General features: G+C 36.5%; 11 protein-coding genes across 11 annotated transcripts; 6 read left to right on the top strand and 5 right to left on the bottom strand.

The window, feature by feature from the left end:
- Nucleotides 1-156: 156 nt before the first annotated feature.
- Nucleotides 157-707, top strand: B0P05DRAFT_529684 (uncharacterized protein; the record flags this gene model as incomplete). Its single annotated transcript, XM_051576782.1, has 1 exon — nt 157-707. A coding segment is annotated over exon 1 (383 nt), but the record flags the coding sequence as incomplete, so codon positions are not given.
- Nucleotides 708-2,335: 1,628 nt separating this feature from the next.
- Nucleotides 2,336-4,402, bottom strand: B0P05DRAFT_529681 (salt tolerance down-regulator-domain-containing protein). Its single transcript, XM_051576781.1, has 8 exons — nt 4,040-4,402; nt 3,628-3,997; nt 3,364-3,584; nt 3,256-3,318; nt 2,862-3,190; nt 2,758-2,819; nt 2,599-2,713; nt 2,336-2,536 (listed from the first exon to the last, which is right to left on the bottom strand). The coding sequence occupies exons 1-8, from the start codon at nt 4,291-4,293 to the stop codon at nt 2,517-2,519; spliced, it is 1,434 nt and encodes a 477-aa protein (XP_051437836.1). The 5' UTR covers nt 4,294-4,402; the 3' UTR covers nt 2,336-2,516.
- A 183-nt stretch (nt 4,403-4,585) lies between these two features.
- B0P05DRAFT_529670 (uncharacterized protein) lies at nt 4,586-7,126 on the bottom strand. The gene is made up of 9 exons (XM_051576780.1): nt 6,605-7,126; nt 6,533-6,546; nt 6,324-6,485; nt 6,088-6,273; nt 5,794-6,026; nt 5,558-5,741; nt 5,430-5,516; nt 4,882-5,371; nt 4,586-4,836 (listed from the first exon to the last, which is right to left on the bottom strand). The coding sequence occupies exons 1-9, from the start codon at nt 6,648-6,650 to the stop codon at nt 4,616-4,618; spliced, it is 1,623 nt and encodes a 540-aa protein (XP_051437835.1). The 5' UTR covers nt 6,651-7,126; the 3' UTR covers nt 4,586-4,615.
- Nucleotides 7,127-7,163: 37 nt separating this feature from the next.
- B0P05DRAFT_505018 (transmembrane amino acid transporter protein-domain-containing protein) lies at nt 7,164-9,279 on the top strand. The gene is made up of 8 exons (XM_051575505.1): nt 7,164-7,364; nt 7,407-7,550; nt 7,601-7,612; nt 7,671-7,709; nt 7,755-8,204; nt 8,276-8,287; nt 8,349-9,107; nt 9,168-9,279. The coding sequence occupies exons 1-7, from the start codon at nt 7,286-7,288 to the stop codon at nt 8,939-8,941; spliced, it is 1,329 nt and encodes a 442-aa protein (XP_051437834.1). The 5' UTR covers nt 7,164-7,285; the 3' UTR covers nt 8,942-9,107; nt 9,168-9,279.
- A 27-nt stretch (nt 9,280-9,306) lies between these two features.
- Nucleotides 9,307-10,818, bottom strand: B0P05DRAFT_529647 (uncharacterized protein). The gene is made up of 3 exons (XM_051576779.1): nt 10,592-10,818; nt 9,631-10,545; nt 9,307-9,580 (listed from the first exon to the last, which is right to left on the bottom strand). The coding sequence occupies exons 1-3, from the start codon at nt 10,767-10,769 to the stop codon at nt 9,459-9,461; spliced, it is 1,215 nt and encodes a 404-aa protein (XP_051437833.1). The 5' UTR covers nt 10,770-10,818; the 3' UTR covers nt 9,307-9,458.
- A 284-nt stretch (nt 10,819-11,102) lies between these two features.
- Nucleotides 11,103-12,166, top strand: B0P05DRAFT_529644 (uncharacterized protein). Its single transcript, XM_051576778.1, has 3 exons — nt 11,103-11,645; nt 11,709-11,995; nt 12,053-12,166. Exons 1-3 carry the CDS (start codon nt 11,516-11,518, stop codon nt 12,104-12,106), a joined length of 471 nt encoding a protein of 156 aa, XP_051437832.1. The 5' UTR covers nt 11,103-11,515; the 3' UTR covers nt 12,107-12,166.
- Nucleotides 12,167-12,171: 5 nt separating this feature from the next.
- On the top strand, nt 12,172-12,697 carry B0P05DRAFT_529642 (uncharacterized protein). Its single transcript, XM_051576777.1, has 3 exons — nt 12,172-12,265; nt 12,308-12,472; nt 12,514-12,697. The coding sequence occupies exons 1-3, from the start codon at nt 12,198-12,200 to the stop codon at nt 12,632-12,634; spliced, it is 354 nt and encodes a 117-aa protein (XP_051437831.1). The 5' UTR covers nt 12,172-12,197; the 3' UTR covers nt 12,635-12,697.
- Nucleotide 12,698: 1 nt separating this feature from the next.
- Nucleotides 12,699-14,964, bottom strand: B0P05DRAFT_634931 (uncharacterized protein). Its single transcript, XM_051583566.1, has 2 exons — nt 13,868-14,964; nt 12,699-13,800 (listed from the first exon to the last, which is right to left on the bottom strand). The coding sequence occupies exons 1-2, from the start codon at nt 14,907-14,909 to the stop codon at nt 12,704-12,706; spliced, it is 2,139 nt and encodes a 712-aa protein (XP_051437830.1). The 5' UTR covers nt 14,910-14,964; the 3' UTR covers nt 12,699-12,703.
- Nucleotides 14,965-15,701: 737 nt separating this feature from the next.
- Nucleotides 15,702-18,787, top strand: B0P05DRAFT_569188 (uncharacterized protein; the record flags this gene model as incomplete). Its single annotated transcript, XM_051581230.1, has 2 exons — nt 15,702-16,293; nt 16,350-18,787. The coding sequence occupies 2 exons, from the start codon at nt 15,702-15,704 to the stop codon at nt 18,785-18,787; spliced, it is 3,030 nt and encodes a 1,009-aa protein (XP_051437829.1).
- A 126-nt stretch (nt 18,788-18,913) lies between these two features.
- Nucleotides 18,914-20,079, top strand: B0P05DRAFT_464192 (concanavalin A-like lectin/glucanase domain-containing protein; the record flags this gene model as incomplete). Its single annotated transcript, XM_051574202.1, has 4 exons — nt 18,914-19,118; nt 19,171-19,391; nt 19,434-19,515; nt 19,568-20,079. 4 exons carry the CDS (start codon nt 18,914-18,916, stop codon nt 20,077-20,079), a joined length of 1,020 nt encoding a protein of 339 aa, XP_051437828.1.
- Nucleotides 20,080-20,116: 37 nt separating this feature from the next.
- B0P05DRAFT_326177 (uncharacterized protein) lies at nt 20,117-20,957 on the bottom strand. The gene is made up of 3 exons (XM_051573542.1): nt 20,792-20,957; nt 20,616-20,751; nt 20,117-20,564 (listed from the first exon to the last, which is right to left on the bottom strand). Exons 1-3 carry the CDS (start codon nt 20,915-20,917, stop codon nt 20,155-20,157), a joined length of 672 nt encoding a protein of 223 aa, XP_051437827.1. The 5' UTR covers nt 20,918-20,957; the 3' UTR covers nt 20,117-20,154.
- Between the last annotated feature and the right edge of the window lie 1,589 nt (nt 20,958-22,546).

Genomic DNA, 22,546 nt, shown 5'->3' with positions numbered 1-22,546 from the left:
GGGTCGTCGATCATCATGCAACACTTTATGAAGTCATAAAAAACTTTATGTATGCATCGATGCAGAAAACAGTGTGTAAATTTAATAATCCCTTTTAGAATGTATTTTTTTTTTTGATAGCCTTTATTGACTCCTTAATCTACATACGCATAAATACATAAAAAAACTTTTTTTTTCTTTTTTTTTTTGTTCAGTATCTAATCAATCATGAAAGGTTTCTTTGCTCTTTGTATTCTCATTGCTGGCCTATCAAGTACTGCTGCTGTTCCTATGAAATCAACTCACCTTCAACTTGAAAAGCGCTATCTTCTGATTGAAGCTACTAAAAACTCTGAAGGTCAATATGTCTGCCCTGATGGCTATAACAAATTGGATAACAATGAATGTGTCATTAAGTATAGACGAGTCAAGCGCTCTCTCAAACACAACTATAGCGATGCTGAAAATAACGAAGCTGGCTGTTCTAAAGGCTCTTCTTATCGGGAAGGTGCCTGCAAACTGTTGGTAAACATGCGTTCTTCTGTAGATACAATTGAGATCTCTTGTCCTGATGGCTATGTCTATAGCAATGGCCAATGTTCACCTATTAGATAATAGCTAGTATCCATCTTCAATTTATGCTTTGATACTAGTAGACCTAGACATAAAAATCGTTTTTTGTTTAAATAAGTCATTTTCTTTATTTCAGATACTTTTCAGTCTTCGATATGTTTGATTTGTTCACTTCATTCCGAAGATGATAACTATTTGTTGTTTATGTGTCCGCCCAAGGCTTTCTTTTGAACTGATTTTTGAATTCCTGTGGCCAACATTTACAATACAATCATTGGACTTCCATCCTATCAAGTACTATCAAAACAACAATCTCACTGTACAAGATGTGGTGTTTACTGCATTAACGGAAATTTGGAAGGCTCACTGGAGATCTATCTTTGATGATATATCCTTTGATCCTCAAAGACTACTGCAACAAACCCATGTTAATCTTCAGCTACAAGTAGCAGAGAAACACATAAACTCAAGACTCTAACGGATAAGAAGCTAGATGAGTTGAATCATCTAGCTCATACTTAATCTCTTCTATTTCTACATCAATTCTTTTATTTTACTTTTTTTTATTCATATTATAACATTTTGATTTGTGCCCACCTCTTGAAAGTGGTTCACATTTGTCTACGTGGAGCAATAAATAAACCACTAACAAAAAAAAAAAAAAAAAAAAATTGACAACTTTGAGTCTTCTATTTGTTGCTACAAGACGAAAAATAGGGCTATTGACCAGCTCAAATACTCAAAATGTACCCTAAACGCTTTAGTTTTGGGAGAATATGTTTGCTTGTCAATTGTACTATAAAAAATCATGAGATATTAGCGAAAAACCTCTTAAACATTTTTGCCTACTTGCTCAATATTTTAACAGCAACATTGTTGCTTTCTTTATATTAATAGACACAGAAAGCAAAGTTCTACAATTCTTGTCATTATACCAAAGCCCAATAACTACGTCTTTATGCAGTTCTTAGCAAAAGCTTGATTTTTCATGCGATTAGATAAATTGAAACTGCTTTCCATTTTCAATCTTCGCACACTGCCATACAGTATGTCCTTGTCCATTTACCCCCCACATTTGCATTAGGAGAGACCTATTTTTCTGTTCTTTTATGTTTTAGCACTCTATATGACATATGATTCTCTTTGAGCTTATTTGTATCACATTTTGTATGACCTCTAGAGCAAAAATGCTCAAAAAAGCCCAAAACACAACTTTAACACGCCAATCTTTGATAGGCCATTACTCGATAACCACACTATTAAAATAGCTCCTCTTTTCATTTAAAACATTGGGTCCAGAAATCGAATGTTGCCATTGGCATGGCTGTTGGGTAAAATTTATTTTTTGACCGATGGGGGATCCACGGAGGTTCGTGAAGATGAAAAACAAAACTCGATCAGGAAATTTTGGAATGACCCAATGTAGGTCTTATCCAATCAATGTGAGGTGAGATCTTTTCTAGGTACTTTTGAAGAAAATAAAGCGAGTTTACTAAGATGAAAAAAGAAAGTCAATTGAGCAATGCCTTCAAATCTACATTCAAAATTCATTGCATACTGTAAATGGTAGAAAAAATGCTCCTTTCAGTAATTATCACTTAGTAGACTAGTACTTATTTCTACTTCATCTGATGCAAAAAATATAGACGAGTAAGATTTGTTATAATACATGACACTTTGCGGCTAAAGGGAGCAACTTTAAGCATAACTAACGGTAGAGGATAGAAGTAGTGTTCCAGATTTTTTCAATTCCTTCACTAAACTCTTGTAGGTCATTGGAAAATCAAACTAAACAAATTGAACTTCTTATAGCATCCTCTGAATCAGTTCAACTTTTGATCTGTATCATACAAAAGAGAGTGTTGGAATTAATAATAGTATATTATGGTAATAAAGAAGATGGTATCATATGCGCTGAATCCATCCGTCGAACAACATAGCCCTGATGCTGAAGATGTGTACATTCAAACCCACTTGTAGGTGTCTGTAATATATTAAATATATCTCGAATATCGACTGTATCAGCATAGAGTTCATGCATCATACCATGTAATTGAACAAGAGGGTGATAGTTTGGTACTAAGCATAATTTGGCTTGTGCCAATTGATTCAGCTTCATATATGCCACTTGAGCCCTTTCTAATACAATAGATTTCTTGTCCTGCATATGATCAGTAAAACTGACTAGCCTATATCTATACTTACAAGAACATCACCAAAGAGTTTGTTGTGTACAGTATCAGATAATGTAGTTAAAGGTGTCCATCCTTTGTAATAATCAGACAACTGGAAGACTGAATATCACTTACCATTTGTCCAATGTGTGTCCTCTCCAGCCAATATAAAGCCTGAGGGATCGTTTATGGGTTGACCAAACAAGAAATTAGAAAAAAACGAATAATGATGCTCTGCGTCACTTGCAATATGAGATAAATAGGGCTTTGACTTAATTGGACTACCAATTGGACCCATAAAAGATTGTTGGCGAGTAGGTAACACTTGTTGTTCTTCAGTACTCTTCATTCTTTTCTTTTCTTCCTCTTCTTCTTCTTTGCGTTTACGTTCTTTTTCAGCTGCTTTTAATCGTTTCTTTTTTCTTTCTTCTTCTTTCCTTAATCGCTCTTGTTCTTTTCTTGCTCTTTCTTGTTCTTTTTCAGTCTGTTTTGTTCCCTTTTTCTTTCTCTATCTGCTTTGGCTGCTAACTCTTCTTGCTTCTTTTTATTTTCCAACTCAAGTCGTTCTTTTTCTTGCTGTTCTTTCAATTGACTAACACAATGGTCAGTCTCATTACAATCCAATTGCTGTATTTACCGTCTTTTATCTCGCTTCTTTTCCTTGTCTTGTTGCTTTTTCAATTCTCGTTCTTGACGTTGCCGATCTTCTTCTTCCAACTCTTCAATCAGTCGTCTTTGTCTGTCTTGTGCTACTTTCTCTCGGTATGCATTTAGGACACGCTGTTCAAACATTCGAGCAGCAAAGACTTGGAACATCTTTCGACCTTCTTCCATACGTTGTTCTTCTGTTCTTGTGTCCTATCTATGGTTCATTCCTTGTCTATAAGCAAATTGAGCTTACTTGTACTGCCTCTTCTTCTCCTTCTTCTTCAAGATGTTCCTCTTCGTCCTCTTCTGATGATGATGAGGAATCGTTTTCTATTCCTTGTTTCTCTTTAAGCGATTTTCTTTCAGCCAATTCGTCCATCATGTCCAAGAACTTTTTTCCATCATTCTTTAATAAATCATCAGCTACTGTAATAACACTGCCTTGAACAGTCAATGTATTTGAGAATTCATCGGTCTCGATGCTCTTGGTACTATCTGAATGAAAACTAGCAGTATCATCATCAGAGTCTGCTTCTTTTAGTTTCTGTTGACAATACGCATACTGTTCTAAGTCTTTATAGTATGTATTATATAGCACCTCCAGTTCATCTTCAATAGCCGTTCTAACAACATGAGATTGGCAAACTACATGCGTTTTCTTTTACCTCTTTTTACCACAGACAGAACAGTTGCAACTGTGTTTTTGTTGTTCTTTCATTTTACGCAACACGGCTTCTTTTTCTACCTTGACTAATGATCTTCTTTCTCCTTCTGAAAGTTGTAACCAAAATTCTCGGATACGCTGTCGTTCTTCTGTATAGTTTGCGCTGTTCCATACGTCGTGTGTGCGTTCTGTTCTTTTGATAATCGTAATATTGCCTTTTTTCACTACTGTGGCACATGGAGCATGGCGCATCATGAGAGTTGTCAAACAAAAAATAAAATAAAATAAAAAATAAAAAAAATTCGCGATTTATAGGATTCAATTGATATATAGGATTATAAGGAATGCAGCATTTATTCTATTGACAAAGTTATTCAAGGAGGAGGAGGAGGATATGTTGGATAAGACTTTATGCAGCATGAAAAATACGTCACACACTTGAAATGCATAAAAATCAGGCACAAATGATAGTACTTGTTAAGCCACCAAGCCTAACAGATCTATCTATCTCAGAAACAGTTGTTTATGCGCATTATTATTGTGACTCTTTTTCTTTTGTAAGCATACTTTATTAGAATCAACAGTCAGATAATACATGCTCACTGATAGTTCCTGCTAAACAGACAATCATCTTGATCTCTGTAGACCTCAAGACAAATTCAATAGTGACATCCATACGTGTTCCAGGTTTAACATCTGGTAAAAGGGGCATTTTGATAGGAATCTCTGCTAATTTGGTCACAGCATGATCTGTAATGTGTCGAGGAATATCATCTTGATCAGTCACATATAAATCAGCTAAAAGACACAGAATGAGATATGAAATAACCATGCAATGTATACCTTCTGTATGCTTGGGATACTCTATCCAGTAAGACCGTTTGATTTTTTCATCTGGTGTCATACGCTGTCCTTTGTGGGCAATCACATCAAACCGAGTTGAACATCGTTTAATACCATCTTTTGTCACAATGGCACTTGATTCTGGATCAAGTCCTTCTTCAAAAGGAAGTCTTGATTTTACACCATAAGTGCGTCGAAGCAATTTACTCCTGACCATATCTGGCTTCAGTAAATGGTAGACAGCCCCATGAGCCACGGCTAATTCACCCCGAGGAGGCATAGCAATCTCGCCTACTTGGTCTGGATCTAACTTGGCCTTCAGAATATCATAAAGATACTCAGAACAACCAAACCCTCCAACCAAGAAAATGGCACTCACATAACTATCTGCTTCTCTCAATTGTTCATTGACCAGGCTGACAACTCTTTCTAGGACAGGGTTAAATACCTTTAGATTGAGTTCATCAAGACCAAAAATCATATGGTTATCCTATACAAGTTAAAGCCAAAAAAAAAAAGAACCTAACATCCTATATGGATTATCATACATTATCCAAATAATGCGAATGAACATATTGCAAAGCGCCTGCTGGTACTGGTATTCTATATTCTAATTCATCTCCTCGAAAGTCAGGCTAATCAAAGTAAGTTTCAGCATATCATCATCATCACCTGCCTTGATTCTCTCAACAAATGTGTCCATGATCATTTCAAACATGCAACTGGGCATAGCTGGGTTACTCATTTTTGATTCAATTAGTCCTCGCATGTTTTGGTCAATAAATGCACTTCCACACATGCCGCCATGGCCTCTTGTCACTTCTCGAAGTTTTCTTGGTGGTGTTGCATCCTCAATTAAACTGATACACCATCAGTTCAAGTAGACAATGCCAACTCTCTTTCTTAACTTACTAAGTAATCAAATCCACTGTGCCTCCACCTGCATCCACAATCATAAACACATCTCCATCTGTTAAATTCCAAGAATGATACTTGTTTTCACAATAAGCAGCAGCAGCTTCTGGCTCACTAATTAATTCAAGTCGATGCAATGGATCCTCATGGTGAATGATTCCAGCCTGTATAGCTGATTCGCGCATCAACGATTTGGATTCATCTGACCAAATGGCTGGTACTGTAATACACTGATTTAGGAGAGGGGGGACATATGTTACTCTATGTATTGTGCGAGGTATTTGTACTCACATAACGGTATTGTGCTTGTGTATAGTCTTGCAATAGTTGTACTTGTGCTAATTGTTCACACACATATTCATGAAATAATCTCAAGTAATCTGAAATAACATCCACAGCTGTCTTGTTGGGAGGCAATGGAATATCAGAAACCAATGCTAGTTTAAAGTATTGATATAATGTACCATTTTGATCAGGCTATATTGGATTTAATACCTAGAGTTTTTTTTTTTTTAAAAAAAACTTACTCGTAAAGACAATAACCTTGCTCCTCTTCCCCAATCCAACAGCTTGTTGTTTTTATCTCGATAATAAAGTAGTGTAGGTACCTTGGCATAAAACGCATTGCTTTTAGGCCATTTAATAATATCTTGTATTTGTTCATTTCCAATCAATGCAAACGAACAACCCTACAGTGTTTCTACTTTAGTCGTTTGTTGTTTATACAGCATCTTACAGAATATGTTGTGCCTTTATAATGAAAAAAGATATCAATGGTCACTTAAATAAAACGATATGTGTACTATACCAAAATCTATTGACACAATGACTGGGTATACAGTATCATTGTCCATTTTCTAAAGAAAATAAAGAAAAAGGAAAAAAGAAGAAGAAAAGCACCCCCCCCTTTGAAAGAAAGAGAGGAGGTAGAAAGGTTTGTCACACAGACAGATCACACCAACGTGTTTTGATCAAGTGTAACTTGAGTTACTGTATGTGGATCCACAGCATTTTATTGTAAAGAGGCTCTAGTTCTATTTATTTTGATTCTTGGCGTAAATGTCCTTGGGTGATATTTGTGCATATTACTTGATAAGCAAATCAATTGATTGAGTGTAGTCTCTTGTAACAATAAGGTTTGTTTCGTTATTTCTGTCTTGATTATGGCATGATTTAGGACTACTAAGATGGTGTCTTATAGAGTGCATTACAACACAATCTGGATTGATATACCTCAGAGTCACTTACCGACTACCCTTTCTCTGATGATGCGTTTGTTGATGCATTAGGAAACTCAAAAAAGAATATATTTTTATGGTATTGTTCAAATTTTACAGTAAAGATAGAAAGAAAAAAAATTTGACATCCCGCAAACAGCTCATTTGAGCCTTTGTCATTGTCTATTTCAATTGGTTCAGCATAGTAATAAGACTGTCTTCTAACTTGACATTTTTCTCGCTTTTTTCTTTTCTTTTTCTTTAGTTTAAACATGGAGTTGCACGAAATAAAGGGTGAAAAAACCCTCGGCACTGGATCACCATTAGAAAGCATTAGTGATAGCAATATTGGTAATTTGTGTATTCAAGCCAACTTATATTGACAGCCAATAGTCGAAATTGAACATGACAATATTAGCTTCTCTCATGGTGTTGATAATGACAGCAAGCGGGGTTCCTCTTTTCTTGCTTATTTTAATATTGTTTGTGTTGTAGCGGGTACAGGTGCCCTTAGTTTACCGTATGCTTTACGACAAGGTAGATATTTTGAAAAGTCTATATGAGACAGTGCTAATTCTTTTTTATAGGTGGTTGGATCGGTAATTACATCATTCGTTTACTGTTATGCAATATATGCTAAAATGATATTTATGCTAGGTCTTTTCATTTTGATCCTTAGTTGGGCCTTCTCTACATGTAAACTACGTCTGACGATAATTCGGCTCTAATACAGTTACATAGACTCCGGAATTATTTTAATTAGATGCTTGTATTATAACGGAAAGACACGTCTCTCCTCTTACCAAGAAGTTGCTGAAGAAGCTTTTGGTAAAGTTGGTGGTTGGGTTTCCTTCTTTTTTACAGTGATCACATTGATTGGTGTACCTGTTCTTTATATCCTTTTGGCCGGTTCCAATTTACATTCAATTTGCACGGGAACTTCTGCTGAATTGACATTTCCTATTTGGGTCATTATTTGCGCTGCTCTTGTTGCTGTGCCTTTTGTCTTTTTCAAATCCATGAAAGAAGTTGGTATATTGAGTGCATTTGGCATGTTGGCCACTGTGATTGTTGTGTTCATCTGTCTCGTCATGGCTGCTACCGACAAGCCTAATCAAGTCAATGTTAGACATGACAATGTCATTTGGAGTGAATTCCCAGTTGCTCTTAGTTCAATCGTCTTTAGTTTCGGTAAGACAAAAAAAAATCATTCGATTGTCCGCTTTTCTCAAGATGACTCACATACTTTTTTTCCTTAATAGGTGGCAATCCTGGTAAAATCACATGAAGGCTCTAGATTATACTATGTATACTAAACCTTGATTTATTTGTTAGTTTATGCTCATGTCGAAGCTGGTATGCGTCGCCCTAAAGATTGGCCTAAAGTGGTTGCAGCAGGTCTTACCACTTGTGCTGCTCTTTACTTTTTGACAGCCATTCCTGGTTATTATGTCTATGGTGATCAAGTCCTTAGTCCTATTTACAATAGTATTCCTGCAGGTGCTGCTAAAATCGCTTCTGAAGTCATCATTACTGCTCATGTCTTGATGGCCTGTCCTATTCTCTTGACTTCCTTCTCTCTTGATTTAGAAAAATTGTTTGGGATCAACAGCTTCAAATTCTCACGCTTTGCTGAACACGGCCTGCGTTTTGCTCTTCGCATGGCCCTTATTGTGATTATTGCTGTCATTGCTATCTATGTACCTTATTTTGGTGACTTCTTGTCTCTTTTAGGTGCCTTTAGTAACTGTACGCTTATTTTGATTTTCCCAGTCTTGTTCTATCTCAAGTTGACTGGGTATCGTAACAAGCATGTTGCAGAGCTGATTCTTTGTTTCTTTGTTGTCTTGCTTGGTATTGTTGGTTTGATCTTTGGTACCAAGAGTGCCATCGAAGCTCTTAAGGCTGATTTCCAAGGTTCTAGTTAGATAATTGTAATATTTTTTTTGTACTATATATAAATTAGACGTAATACCTCTATTTGAAGCTTATGATTAAATGCATTCCCATGCTACATGATATGGAATGTCATTGTTTACATACGAATACGTATTTTTGCCTCGCTACTATATATGGAGTCTTGAAAATAAAGTTCTAGAAGCAGAGATAGTTAAAAATATACAGAGGTGTATAAATAGACAAGCCACAACATACATTGTTTTGAGAGGGCAGATCACAACAAACACTGTCTTGAAAATCTTCGGCTCAACTTAGCAGAATTTAATGCAAGAAGGCTGAGTTCACGGATCACAAGATGTAGCACAGGTGCTCTGAATAAAAGGCAAAGCCTCTCCCCCTTTTTTAAAGTGTAAATGTGTCAATTTAATAAAGAGAATAGTGGAACAATGAAGAAAGAGGAGAAGAGGATTTTATGCATGTATGTGTTTGTGTGTATACTATTTACAAATATAATAAAGAAGTGTAATAAATATATAGAGTTTGCTTCTAGTTGTCAACAGGAGGAGTCAAGAGTCTAGCAAGATTAGCAGGTACTTTGTCTGCAGGATATCTCCATTCAGGATGATGATACAATTGTAGAGTGTTGCTAGCATACCATTTAGGATAATCTAAATACATGATGAGTCTTTCTGAGTTATTAGAATGGATAATATTATACCTAAAGAACTAGGATGGTTTAATTGACCTTGAATATCCAAAGCCATCAATTCAGCTCGACATGACTTGTCTCGGTGAATTTGCAATTTGTAGTAGTTGGGAGACATGAAACACTTCTTGCCACTACGATAAGCCAAAAAGGTCAAAGCGGCTTGATCTTGACGATGGTTGATACGGGAAGACCCAGGAGGAGCAATACAGTTCTTATCCAAACCACATTCAAACCAAGGATTAATAATATCGTCAACAATAGTTTGGTTATGAACATCAAACCCTAAAGCAGCACCATTACAGTTGGGATTGGAAGCGTATTGCTTAGGGTCAGCGTTATAATAAGCATACATGCCGGGATGAGTCCATTTTGCCATGTTTTGAGATGAGCGAGGAGACCAAAATCCGCCATTTTTACGAATGACGTTGGGAATAGTACGAATAAATTCGGGTGTGACCATGTTACCTGCATCGAGCCAGACCAAGATACCGTCTGAAGTGTCTGTATATTTAGCAGAAGCCTCATGAACAATACCCGTTTTCCAGGCATATTCACCAGCACTGATGGCTACATCCCAGAAACGAGGATACTTGAAATAGTCAAATGTTTCCAAGTCATCGATAAGACCATTCTCAACAAGCTGGTCAAGGACAGGAAGTTGAGTACGGTTCATGCCGATATTGTAAACGACAATACGAGGAAATTCTTCCACTTTCAATTCAGAACGGAGATTGTAGAGTGAGTATAAAAAGTTTTCCAATGAACAAAGGTGGTTAGCACTAGAAGCAGTGACAATGGTGAAAGGATAAGAAGTGGGCTTGGGTGTGATGGGACGTGTAACGTGTTTAATCACTGGGGTTTGGGGCTCTTCATATTCAGATAAAGGTGGAAGATTAAGGCATTCTGATGTACTACAGCTGTTGACTACACAATCTTCATTAAATTGTGTATAAAAACATTATCAACTTACTTGAATCTGTTGGTGTTGTTGCCATAGAAGACGTACTATAGACAACTCTGATTTTCAAGGTAGATACACAAAAGAAACCAATGACGAAAATAGCGAGAATGGGAATGCTCAGCATGTTCTTGAAAAGTGATTGCTTTGCTGGTGATGTGGATACTTTTTGTGAAAGCGCGCCTGTCATTGTTTCTTTTTTTTTTCTCTTTGCTCTACTATCTATTGTATAAAAGAGAAAGAAAGAGACAAAAAATAATAAAAGCCCAGTGTTATATTTATATTATTTTCTAATTTTGGTTGGGAACCATTTTTAGGTCTTTCCTATCATATTTTTAGAGTCGTTCTGAAGTCCCGCGATTTTTTTTTTTTTTTTTTTGTAGAGCGCTCTGCGCCACTTGTTACAAGATGTTTATTCTGATCAGTCATGAAACTGTAACACTTGCTAAGAAGAGGCTTATAAAAAAGTAAAAGGCACTTGCAAACTCTCTTTTTAATTATTCACAAACAATAATAATAATAATAAAAATAAAAAAAAGGAGATGCGTATTTTAATAATTACATATCTGTTATGCGTTTATATTAATATAAAGCAAGACTTGCCCCACGCTTGGAAATGGGATGGAAGGACAAGAAATGGATACAAAAAAAACGGGTTTTGATTGGCCAAATGTATAAGCCCAAGTTGAGTTATTCTAGATCAGTAGACATGATCAAGTTTGCTCGTTTATGCAAGTCCTTTTATTCTATTTTAGATATCTTCCTGGTCTATATGGTTTTAATTACAAACTCTAATCGATTCGTCTCTAAAGAACACTTTTTTACTTTATGATAAAGTATAACTTTATGCCCGGGGAAGTCATGTTGTCGGCTACAGGTTGTTCTGCCTCGCTGTATTCCAACCTTTGAAAAAACCCTTAATGGTTTGACTGGCACATGGAGGAATTTCCACTTTTATTACCTAATATGCGCTTTCTAATTTCAATTCCTCTTTTTTCTTTTTTTCGTTTTCTTTTTCATTTAGACATGCTTATCTATTTAGCCTTATTTTTCTTCTTTTTACTATGTAAGATATAGACTCTATTCTAATTGACTTTGCTTACCATTCTTTTTCTTTATTGACTTTTAGTATGTTGGTATTTTCGCCAATATATCCTCGATGCTGCCTCCTTCTTGGCAAACAAAACCAATCGTTTGATAGGCTACCATTTATTACCAACAAATGCTGGCTCTTTTGAGGAAGATATTGAGGATGGATTAACAAGTTCACAATTTGACTTACATGCTAATATGGACGAACAAGATACTCGAGCAGGTTTAAAAGACAAGGAAGAAATTATGAGAATTATGAAGAAACAAAAAGTGTCTTTTGATGAAGCTCGTTTAATTCGTCAGCAGAGATTATTAAAAAAGAATGTAAGTCGCATGTGCCTGGATTGAGCATAGCTAACTTTTTTTTTTTTTGGTTATTAGAATATTGATCCAGAAACGGGCTTACCTTTGGATCCCAAGTTTGTTTCTTTTTAATACCATCGTCTTTGTACAATTAAAGCATATATTTTTTGAAACTCACTTACAAAAGCCACCTTTTGTTTTTTTTTTCTTTGTGAGGAATACCATGTCAGCCAAGCCTTGGTTAAAGCACTTTAAACCTATTCAGGACTGGCAATACCTTAAAGTGAAAATGTAATTATGTTTCTTTGAGGCCAACGATTAATGTTTGTATAGTTGGTCTGATGAAGATCTCGATGTTCAAGTAACCGAATTGTCTTTTCGAATGAGTATACAACAAGCTCTTCAGACTATATTCGGCCAAGTAGGCGCTTCTTGTTATATAAACGTATTGGACTGGAACAAATTTACCAACCAAGGCATTATCAAAATCAAGCAAAGGTAAACATATATTTGTCTTTATAGCACTAACGCGTCTTTAGTGAGCTTACGACAGTATGGTCTGCATTATTAAACCATCAGTTTTTGATAGCGAACAAACTTTGTACTCTTGATATTATTGATTCATCAGCGCATTTGATTAGCTTAGTTCAATCACAATAACATATCCATAAGCATGAAATAGAAATAACTGTATATAATGCATATAATGAATAAAAAAAAACATATTTATCACTCGACAACTGCATCATCTACTGGTTCAGCAACTTCTTCTGTGGATGTGGCTTCCTCAACAGCAGGTGGCTCTTCAGAAGCAATTGGTTCAGGTTCGGTGGTTTCTGCATCTTCAGCAGGAGCTTCTTTTTCTTCTTCAGCGACAACAGGATCAGTAACAACAGGCTCCGATGCTGCTACTTCTTCTGTTTCTGTTTCAACAGGAGCTGAGTCCTCTTCTACAGCTGGAACTTCATCACTTGTTTCAATTACTTGCTCTTTTTCTTCTTCCTTCTTTTCTTGCTCTTCTTTTACTTCACTTTCTTCTGTAGAGTCAACAACTATTTCTGGCAAAACTACATTTGAATAGGCTAATACGTTGACCGTCGTAGGTCGATAACGCTCAGAACTCTCAGTCAAATGATGTAGCCAGGTCTCCATATCTGCAGCAGACTTGGCTCTTAATGTCCAAGTCATGCGATCATGCAGTCCCCAACGTTGTTTTGATGTACGCCACTGTTTTGGCAAGACTTCATGATGATGTTGAAGCAAATTGCGTGAGGCAGCATGTGGCTGTAGTTGAAATATCAAATTATGATGTAGATTGGTTGCTAGCGAAGATACCTTGTAATGAGGTACAAAAATAGTAGCATCTGGGTGCGCAGGATAATGCTGTGTAGTGCGATACTCATGCAGAAATCCAGCGGGTGTCAAGACATAAATGTATTCATGCCAATGATGTAAAATACGTGATCTGCGCTCCATACGAGCAGCAAAAATAGGTTGTAAGAGAATATGAGAATGATTAGGGTATTGCAGGTGATCTGGATGACGAAAAGCAGCGCTCTCGGAAACAAGATGTGTTTGATGATGCTGACTAAAGTTAAGCCAGTCGCTGTCCATCTGTATTTTGTCAAAAATAGACATGATTCTCTCAAGGCCTCTGTCTACACCTAAACTAGACTGGTCACGCATTTTGTAAATATGCTGGCAGAGACGACGGAATTCTTCAACTAGATGTTCTTCTGAAATGAGCGTTTCTCGTTGAAGTCTTAATACAGTTTCGTGAATTTTGTTTTCTTGGCAATACACTTTAATCATTTGCTTTACGACGGCTATAAGGTTTTCGGGTTTGTTTTTCTTAGTAGAAATCCGAATAAGTCATCTTTTTGAGGGTCTTACCTGCATTAACTAGCCAAGGATCTCGTTTGCTATGTCCATGGTAAGGATACTGATCGAAAAATACTAATTGTCTATCCAATCGCTTTAATCGCTTGGCAGCCTCTCTTTTTAAGTTTGTTAAAGTCACCAGGGATAATCTATCATCAGCACGAATTGACTTGATCATCCATTTTAATTCGCGTTTGATATTCGACAGCGTAGGAATGGCTTCATTTCTTAAAAATGTTGCGAACTCAGCATGATCTTTAGTTGTGTTGGTATGATAGTTTTGCCATGCATCACAGACACTACGAATGCCTCCCTGGAAAGCAAAATGGATCTGTAAAAGACGTTGATCTTTATAAAGTGCACGTTGTTGTCTCTTGTAAAAGTTGATGGGTCTCAAGTCTTTTCGATACTGATCGTGTTTATCTGCGGTAGGAAAAATCGTCATGTATTCCAGCTTGCGATAGTTTTTCGCTACTTTTGTCTCCACGCTGGCCAATAGTTCAAAATGATGAAGTAGCCTTTTGGCTAGTAGATACCATGCCTCTAGTCTCTCAATCAGTAGACTGACGGGTCGAATGCCTTTGTTGGGTATACCAGGAAGTGTGTCGTCAAATAAAAATGTTTCGAATGCTGATGGATATCCCTTTTGAATGCGTCGTTTTCTGAGTTTTGGTTTTTTGAAGAATCTTGGGCGTTTATAATCGACTGCGAATTGAGGTGGAGGCGAGGAAAATTCAGGATTTGCTGTGGTCGGAGGAAGGGAAAGAGCAGGTGGGGGAGGAGGTAGTGGTGACATAGGAGATGTGCCATGTAACATAGTTGGTAAATTGAACATGGAAAGTGAAGGAAATAAGATTTTGACTGAAGAAGGAGATCCAACGGCTGTGGTTGTGCCTGAGGATTGATTTAGTGTCTTTTCTTGCTCCCCAGAATGAGGCATAGAGACCTTGAGCGGTGTAATCAAATTTGTTCTTGGTCCTCGAACCCATCTTCTTTTTGAAAATAATGTTTGCATGTCATGTTGTGCAATAGCAGGCGATGATAGCACCGACATTGCTTAAAGAAAAAGAAGAAACGAAACAAAGAATGCTTACTATGGTCAAAAACCTATTATTGTACTTTTTTGAATCGTTAAATTTATTAGCGCAATTTAAAATTTCTTGTACTTAAAGGAAATGGCTTTTTTAAAGGCACGTTTAAAGGTTCAATAAAGTGTATAAGCTTTCCTATTCATGAATATCATCAAAGCTTTTATTTTTCAAGTGTCATTTCTTTAAACAGCGCTTTTTGAACTGACTGGCTATAATTTGTTTGATCTAGATTTACGGATTTAACAGCCATTCTGAGTTTCGCCAAGTAAAAACGAGCGCTCAAATCAAAGACGAGTTAAAAAAACTTCAAGTGGACAGGCCCTTTCCGCTTATTCCATTCAACAAGAGTCGATCTTTCTTTTACTTCTAATTTTCTGCATACTTTCTAGAATATTATTAATTTGTAGTCGAACCAAAAAAAAAAAAAAAAAAAAAAAAAAAGCATTTTCAGCAAGAGAAATTTATCCGATCTTACGCTTTCAATGTGATGATAAGGAGTTATAGGAAGCATATAGAAGCCGCCTTCACTTTCGATTTGACAGTGTTTGTTATTTGTCTTTCCATAAGTATAAACTACAGAAGTACTTAGAACTGCATGACTGGAACATACGTTACTTATATAGACAAAACTTGCTTGTGTTACTAGTGTTTCGCTTTAAACCGCCGGACCTGAGAAATAAATAAAAAGAGCAACAAATTGCAAATCTTAAATTCTTTGCTATAAAATACAATAGACAAAACAACTCAACAAAACCATGTTGTTTAAACAATCTAAACCGCCTTTAGAGTCAGGGCCTCCTACAATATGGCATACCAAATCTATTGAACAAGTGGTACAAGAGCTCAACACTTCAATTGAAATTGGATTGACAGAACAAGAAGCAGTAGAAAGACAATCAACATATGGCTTCAATGAGCTTGATTCTGGAGATGAAGCTACTTGGATCAAAATTCTGCTTCATCAATTCCTCGATATTATGAATTGGATCTTTATTGCATTGGGTATTGTGTCTATGGTCCTTGGCGATTATATCACTGGATCACTGATTATCGTGGTGGCCATTTTCAATTTTTATTTAACATTTCAACAAGAATATGCTGCAGAACAAACAATGGCTGCTTTGAAAAGTTTAAGTTCGCCTACAGCTAATGTAATTCGTGATGGGAAAGAGCAAACAATTGCAAGTAATGCATTAGTACCTGGTGATCTTTTACTGATTAAGGAAGGTGACTCTGTTGCTGCGGATGCTCGTTTAATACACCTGTCAAATCTGGAAGCAGATGAAGCCTTGCTAACTGGTGAATCCGTTCCTGTCCAAAAGAAGCTGATTGTTCTAGAAAAAGAAGGTATGGATAGATGGTATATTCAAAGTAGAAACTAAATTTTCTTTTATTCTTGATAGATGAGCCATTGGGTGATCGTAGAAACATGGTATATAGTTCCACTATCATTGCTAAAGGTCGTGGCCAAGCTATCGTTACTTCTATTGGTATGAAAACTGAAATTGGTAAAGTGGCTACCAAGTTAAATGGTGCTGATGATAATGATCGTACCCAGATTCAAAAAAGTATGCACAAAATGTACATTTTCCTTTTATGTGTTGCTGTCCTTTCAGTTATCATTGTGTTGGCCTCTGTCAAGTTTCATGCGGACCGTGATATTGGTATGTACGCTATGACCTCTGCTCTATCTGTTCTTCCTGCTGGTTTGACTACAGTTCTGACAATCACTCTTGTAATGGGTGGTAAAGAAATGACAAAGCAACGTGCTATTGTTCGAAAACTCAAGGTCTTGGAAACATTGGGCTCTATCACGCACATTTTTTCTGACAAAACTGGTACACTTACAATGGCTAAAATGGTGGTTGTTCGATTCTGGACTCCTCAAGAAGGTTATTTTTACCTGACTCCCAATGGACTGGCTCCCCAAGGCAATATATATCGTACGCACGATGAACTGATAGACAATCCATTGTCTTCAGAAAAGACTGAACTAATCGATAAACCACAATTGCTTATGTCTTCTGAAACGAAGCACTTTATTGAATGTGCCGCCCTTTGTAATATGTCTAGTATCCACCGACGTGAAGATACTGAAAACACTATCACTCGTCACGAATCTTTATCCAAAATGACTAGTCGACATAGTAATGTAGTTATTGAAATGCCCCAAGCAGAGGAAGAGAAAGATAACAGTGAATCAGACAACTGGATTCCAAGTGGTGCTCCTACAGAAGTTGCTCTTCAAGTCTTTGCTCATAAATTTAATAAGGGAAAGCCTCAATTGATAGCTGAAGATGGCTGGGAAATGATTCAAGAATATCAATTTGATTCCACTATCAAAAGAATGTCTACTGTCTGGTACAATCGCCCTCAAGACCATACTTTCGTGTTCACAAAAGGTGCTACTGAGAGAATCCTTCCTCTCTGCATAAATATGCCAACTCAAGAATCACATATCGAGGTCATGAACCATCTAAATGTATTAGCTTCTAAAGGTCTTCGTGTTATTGCAATGGCATATCGCAAAGAAGAGTCTAATATGTTTGAGAAAGACAGGGATCGCTCTATAATCGAAAAAGACCTGATTTTCCTCGGTTTGGCTGGTATTTATGACCCTCCTCGTGCTGAATCTCTTCAAGCTGTAAAAGAAGCCCATCAAGCTGGTATTTCCGTTCACATGTTGACAGGCGACCATGCTATTACCGCAACTGCTATTGCTAAAGAACTCAATATTCTCAACGAAAAGACAATGTCTCCGGAAGTATTGAAGGAACTAGTCATGACAGGTCCTCAATTTGATGCCATGACAGAAGAAGAGGTTGATGCGCTCCCTCATTTACCATTTGTTGTTGCTCGTTGCTCACCTGAGACTAAAGTCAAGATGATTGTGGCTTCTAAGCGTCGTAATTATATTGCTGCCATGACCGGTGATGGTGTGAATGATTCACCATCGCTTCGTATTGCTAATGTGGGTATTTCTATGGGAAAAAATGGTAGTGATGTTGCCAAGCAATCATCCGACATTATCTTAACAGATGATAACTTTGCTACTATTATTCGAGCTATTGCTGAAGGCAGAAAAATTTACCAAAACGTTCAACGTTTCTTGCTCTATTTTTGGATTGCACTTTTGGGCCTTTGGCTTGTCTTGATTCTTGCTTTGGCTATTCGTGATCCTAATAACAAAAGCGCGGCACCAATTTCTACTATTCAGATGTTATTCTTGTATGTCGCATTCACGCCTCCAGCTGGTGTGTTATCTTTCCAGCCTGCTTCAAAAACTGTCATGAAAGAACCACCTCGCTCTCCTAAAGAAAGTCTGTTCAATCGGGAAATTGTCATGGATTTGTTTGTATACTCATTAGGATTTGCCGCATTTAGTTTCATTGCTTTCATTATTCCTCTTTATACTCGAGGCCACCATGGTATCGAAGGCTCTGCTTGCGAAGTAAATTTCGATTATGCAGCTTGTGAATCCTTTTTCCGAGGTCGTGGGGTATTACTGGCATTCATGACATTGGGCACTCTAGTTGTCATGGTTCATTGTCGCTCCTATAGAGAAATTGAATGGGGCCCTCGCGGACTGAAAGAAACATTCAAGTCAAAAACGGTCATATACACGCTCTCATTTGATATTGTTTGCTTGATGATCTTTTACTATGTGCCTACTGTGGCTGAAAAGGGTTTTTATATGCTCGGATTTAGCTGGGAATGGGCTATTGTTGTGGGACTACTCATAGTTTATGCTATTTTTGGTGAATTCTACAAGCTTTTGAAGAGAAAGTTTATGAAGCCTGTCAAACCTCATCAGCTAAGCAAATATATCGCTGTAGAATAATAAAATCTTAAATGTTTAGAACTCAACCATTACTATAAAAAGATAAAGCGGAAATACAAAGTCTGACGTATTGTGAGTTTTTTCTTTCTTTTCTTTTTGTTTTCTAAATTAATAGTGAAAAGCAAAATGCAACAGTCAGCTTATACCTGGATTTTCACAACAGGCATAATTGTTTTCTTTGTTGTTATCATAATTCTTTTGTTTTTTACGAGGTCCCCTATTGAGTTGCCTCTATCCTTCAATGGGAACTTAGAAGATATACCTTCTGACTCTGAAGAGGATATTGCAACTTTATCTGAGGATGCTCGCCTTAGCTATGAAAGCGCAAAAAGTAGAGTGTTCATAATATTTGACATATTGATCTGACCGAGAAAAAATTATAGCCTGGCAAGAACATCATCCACCAAACAGTATCCCCACAGATATCACACCGCCACAATTTCAATCCATTCAAGAAAAAGGCGTTTCTGCTTTTGAATTTGAGTGGGAACCAGAAGCCAATGTGTTTGTGGCAGGAAGAACTGAAATTCAGTTTATGGAAGGAGAAAATTGTGTCCAGACTAACCTGCCTTTACCTCGAAACCAAGAAGTGTATTATTGGGAGGTAATGTTGATCTGTACGTAGTTATCGCTAACATGCTTGAAGGCCAAGATGTATGAAAAACCTGAAAGTACAGTCGTATCTGTTGGTGTTGCAACAAAGCCTTATCCTAGTTGGAGATTGCCAGGTAAACACTACACATTGTTTTTTTTTATTCGTTAAAATTAAACATGTAATAGGTTGGAATCGTTATTCTATTGGCTATTTTTCAAATGATGGAAGCAAATACTTTAGTTCACCATTTACTCAAAAGCCTTATGGTTTGCCTTACAAGCATGGTGATGTCATTGGCGTTGGTTATAGACATCGAACTGGATCTATTTTTTTTACTCGCAATGGAAGAAAGATAGAGGAAGCTTATACTGGTATTCGATGGAACTTGTTTCCTACAATTGGTGCCAATGGCCCTTGTCAAATTCATGTGAATCTTGGTCAAATGGGCTTTGTCTTTGTTGAAGCAAATGTCAAGAAATGGGGTCTAGCTCCTTCTCAAGGTACATTGTCACCCCCACCTGCTTATGGTACAGAAAGAGATACTATTCTATTAGCCATGGGCACACAACCAACAGACAATGAAGCTACACTGATTGATATGAATGGGATTGCTCATAATCCACCCACCACATCAAATAGACCACCACCTTATCAATCAACTCAACAAGATACCAACAATCAACCTTCCATACTTTAATTTGTGAATACCATCTTTTCCTGACCTCACTTTGTAGATAATAAATCACCGAACAAATCTTGTTTATTTACACAACTAAGCTTTTTCAAAGAAATCGTCTTTTTCATCATCAGATCCTTGTTTGGCCTCAGTCATCTCTTCGTCTACAGGTGCCAAGGGTTGAATGACACCTCGTTTGATTAACTTTTCTTTGTATTCATCCCGATAACGCTTTTGCATTAATGACAGGTCTTTATCTCCATTCAACAATGACTCTTTGATGTCTTTTAATACTCTTTCTCTTCTAGCATCACTAGTTTCGTCATTTTGGTTATTAGTAGGATAAAGGGATACATAATGCAATGTCTTTGGGAAATGTGTTGTATATAATAATTTGATTTCTGCTTCATCTACTTTAGCTTGAAGCGCTGGTGCCTTTGTCTCATCTGTATTCTCCCGTAAATCCTTCTTAGCTTGCTTTACTTTTCTCTCAGCCTTTTTACGTTCTATAGGGATGAATGGTTGAGTATATATTACTTTATCGAGAATAGACTTACCAAAATGCTTTATTTTATGGTATTTGGATGCATTTGTACGCTCTTGTTCGTCAATAGTTTTCTCTCCCAATTCGTATTCAAGAGCACGCAAACGTCTTTTTGACTCTGTAATAACTTGAGCAGGAAGTTCTTTACCCTATCCTACGGTTAAACTTTGATGTAAAGTAGAAAAAGACTCTCACCGAGTTCAAAGTACGTTTAACATCACGAATTCTTTTTTTGATTTTGCCTGGAGTATTTAAGGCTTCATTCTTTTGGTTCTTGTTGCGGTTAGGTTTGGGATTCTTATTGTTCGTCTTCATATCTATTATAATAAAATGGAAAAGAATCGAAAAAAGTAAATGGTTGAGATGGACAAAATAAAAACCGTCACGTAAATGTAGTGTGGCTTACCCTTCATGCTTCTAGAAGTGCAATTCATGCTTGAAAAAAAACAAAAGCTTTATTTCCTAAAAGTGTGTACTGATTTTGTCTTTAAACTCGCAAGTTACTCCTCATCATATTTTTTAATACAGCGAATAAAAAAGGTAAATGGCCTCCTTTTATTCTACATAACAAAGCAACAACTTTGAATTTTCTTTTTAAACAAAAGTTCTTCCATCAAAAGAAAGTTGGCATTTTTTTTATCTAACTAGCCATAGAGCTAGCTATATTTTCAACTAAGATTGAAAGGCGATTAAAAAGTATCTAACAATAAATGTCAACAGTGCTCGCAAGAAAACTATAAAAGTATTTAACGATTCTCGCTATGCTAGTCTTTTTAGACGTTGTCATCATCAAATGAAGACTGCTTCTAGTCTAATATCAACTTCAAAGAGCAATCAACTTTGCGTATAGTTTTATTAATTTCACTAAATAATACAAAACACATTTTATCTCTTGTAGTGAGTCTTCTTAATGCATTTATTTAACCAATAGTGAATAGAAACTCATCAAAAGGACAAACTAATACGCAGGATTGCTTCACGACTTAAAAGGTACATAAAGCCCGTTTATGTACGCATAAATATCCCAAATACTCACAAACTATGTTTACTACCACATGAGATATCTTTAAGGTTGATTTGGATCAAAAAAGAACAACTTGTAGAAAGTGGCAAAGGGTACTACTCATGAAAATCCTTAATTTGACAACTTCTGTTCTTCTATTTGACACTGCAAGACGAGAAATGGAGTTATCGACAAGTTTAAGTACCGAAAATGACCGCCAAACGCTCTAGTTCTTGACGAATATAATTGTTTGTGAATTGTGCAACAGAAATAATGAGATATGAACGAGAAACCTTATAAACATTTTTGCCTCTTTTCTTCATATTTTGGCAGTAAAGTAGTTGTGTTATTTGTATTATTGGGGTCAGAAAGCAAAGATCTACAACTTTTGTCAATACACCAAAGCCCAATAATTGTGTCTTTATGCAGTTTTCCGCAAAACCTCAATTTTTCATGCTGCTGGATGAAGAATCACGAATGCTTTCTTTTTTCAATCTTCGCAACATAGTCATCTAATATGTCTTAGGTTCATTTACCCCACATTTGCATTATGAAACGCCTATTTTTACACTTTCATATGTTCTTTAGTATCCTATTTAGCGCATGGTATTTTTTTATAGCTCTATGGCTAATGAGTTCTATATGCCGTCTAGAGCAAAAATGCTCAAAACACAGCTTAAATATGCCAATCTTTGCTGGACCATTACTCAACAACCAGACTATCAAACCTGTCCGTTTTTTTTTTATTTAAAATATGTTCTTTAAAAGCAAGGAATTGAATGGTACCACTGGTTTGGCTGTTTTGTGAAATTTATTTTTTGACCTATGGGAAATCCACAAAGGTTCGTACTTAAATTGTTTTTTTGATAATATTTATAAATAGTCCTTTTAGAAAAACTCTTGAAGAAGCAAGGGCAAAAAAGGCTTGTGAAAAGAGAGTG

The sequence above is a fragment of the Gilbertella persicaria genome (genome assembly GCF_025201335.1).
Source record: "Gilbertella persicaria strain CBS 190.32 chromosome Unknown B0P05scaffold_7, whole genome shotgun sequence".
NCBI lineage: Eukaryota > Fungi > Mucoromycota > Mucoromycetes > Mucorales > Choanephoraceae > Gilbertella > Gilbertella persicaria.
This window is presented reverse-complemented; position numbering and strand designations above follow the sequence as displayed.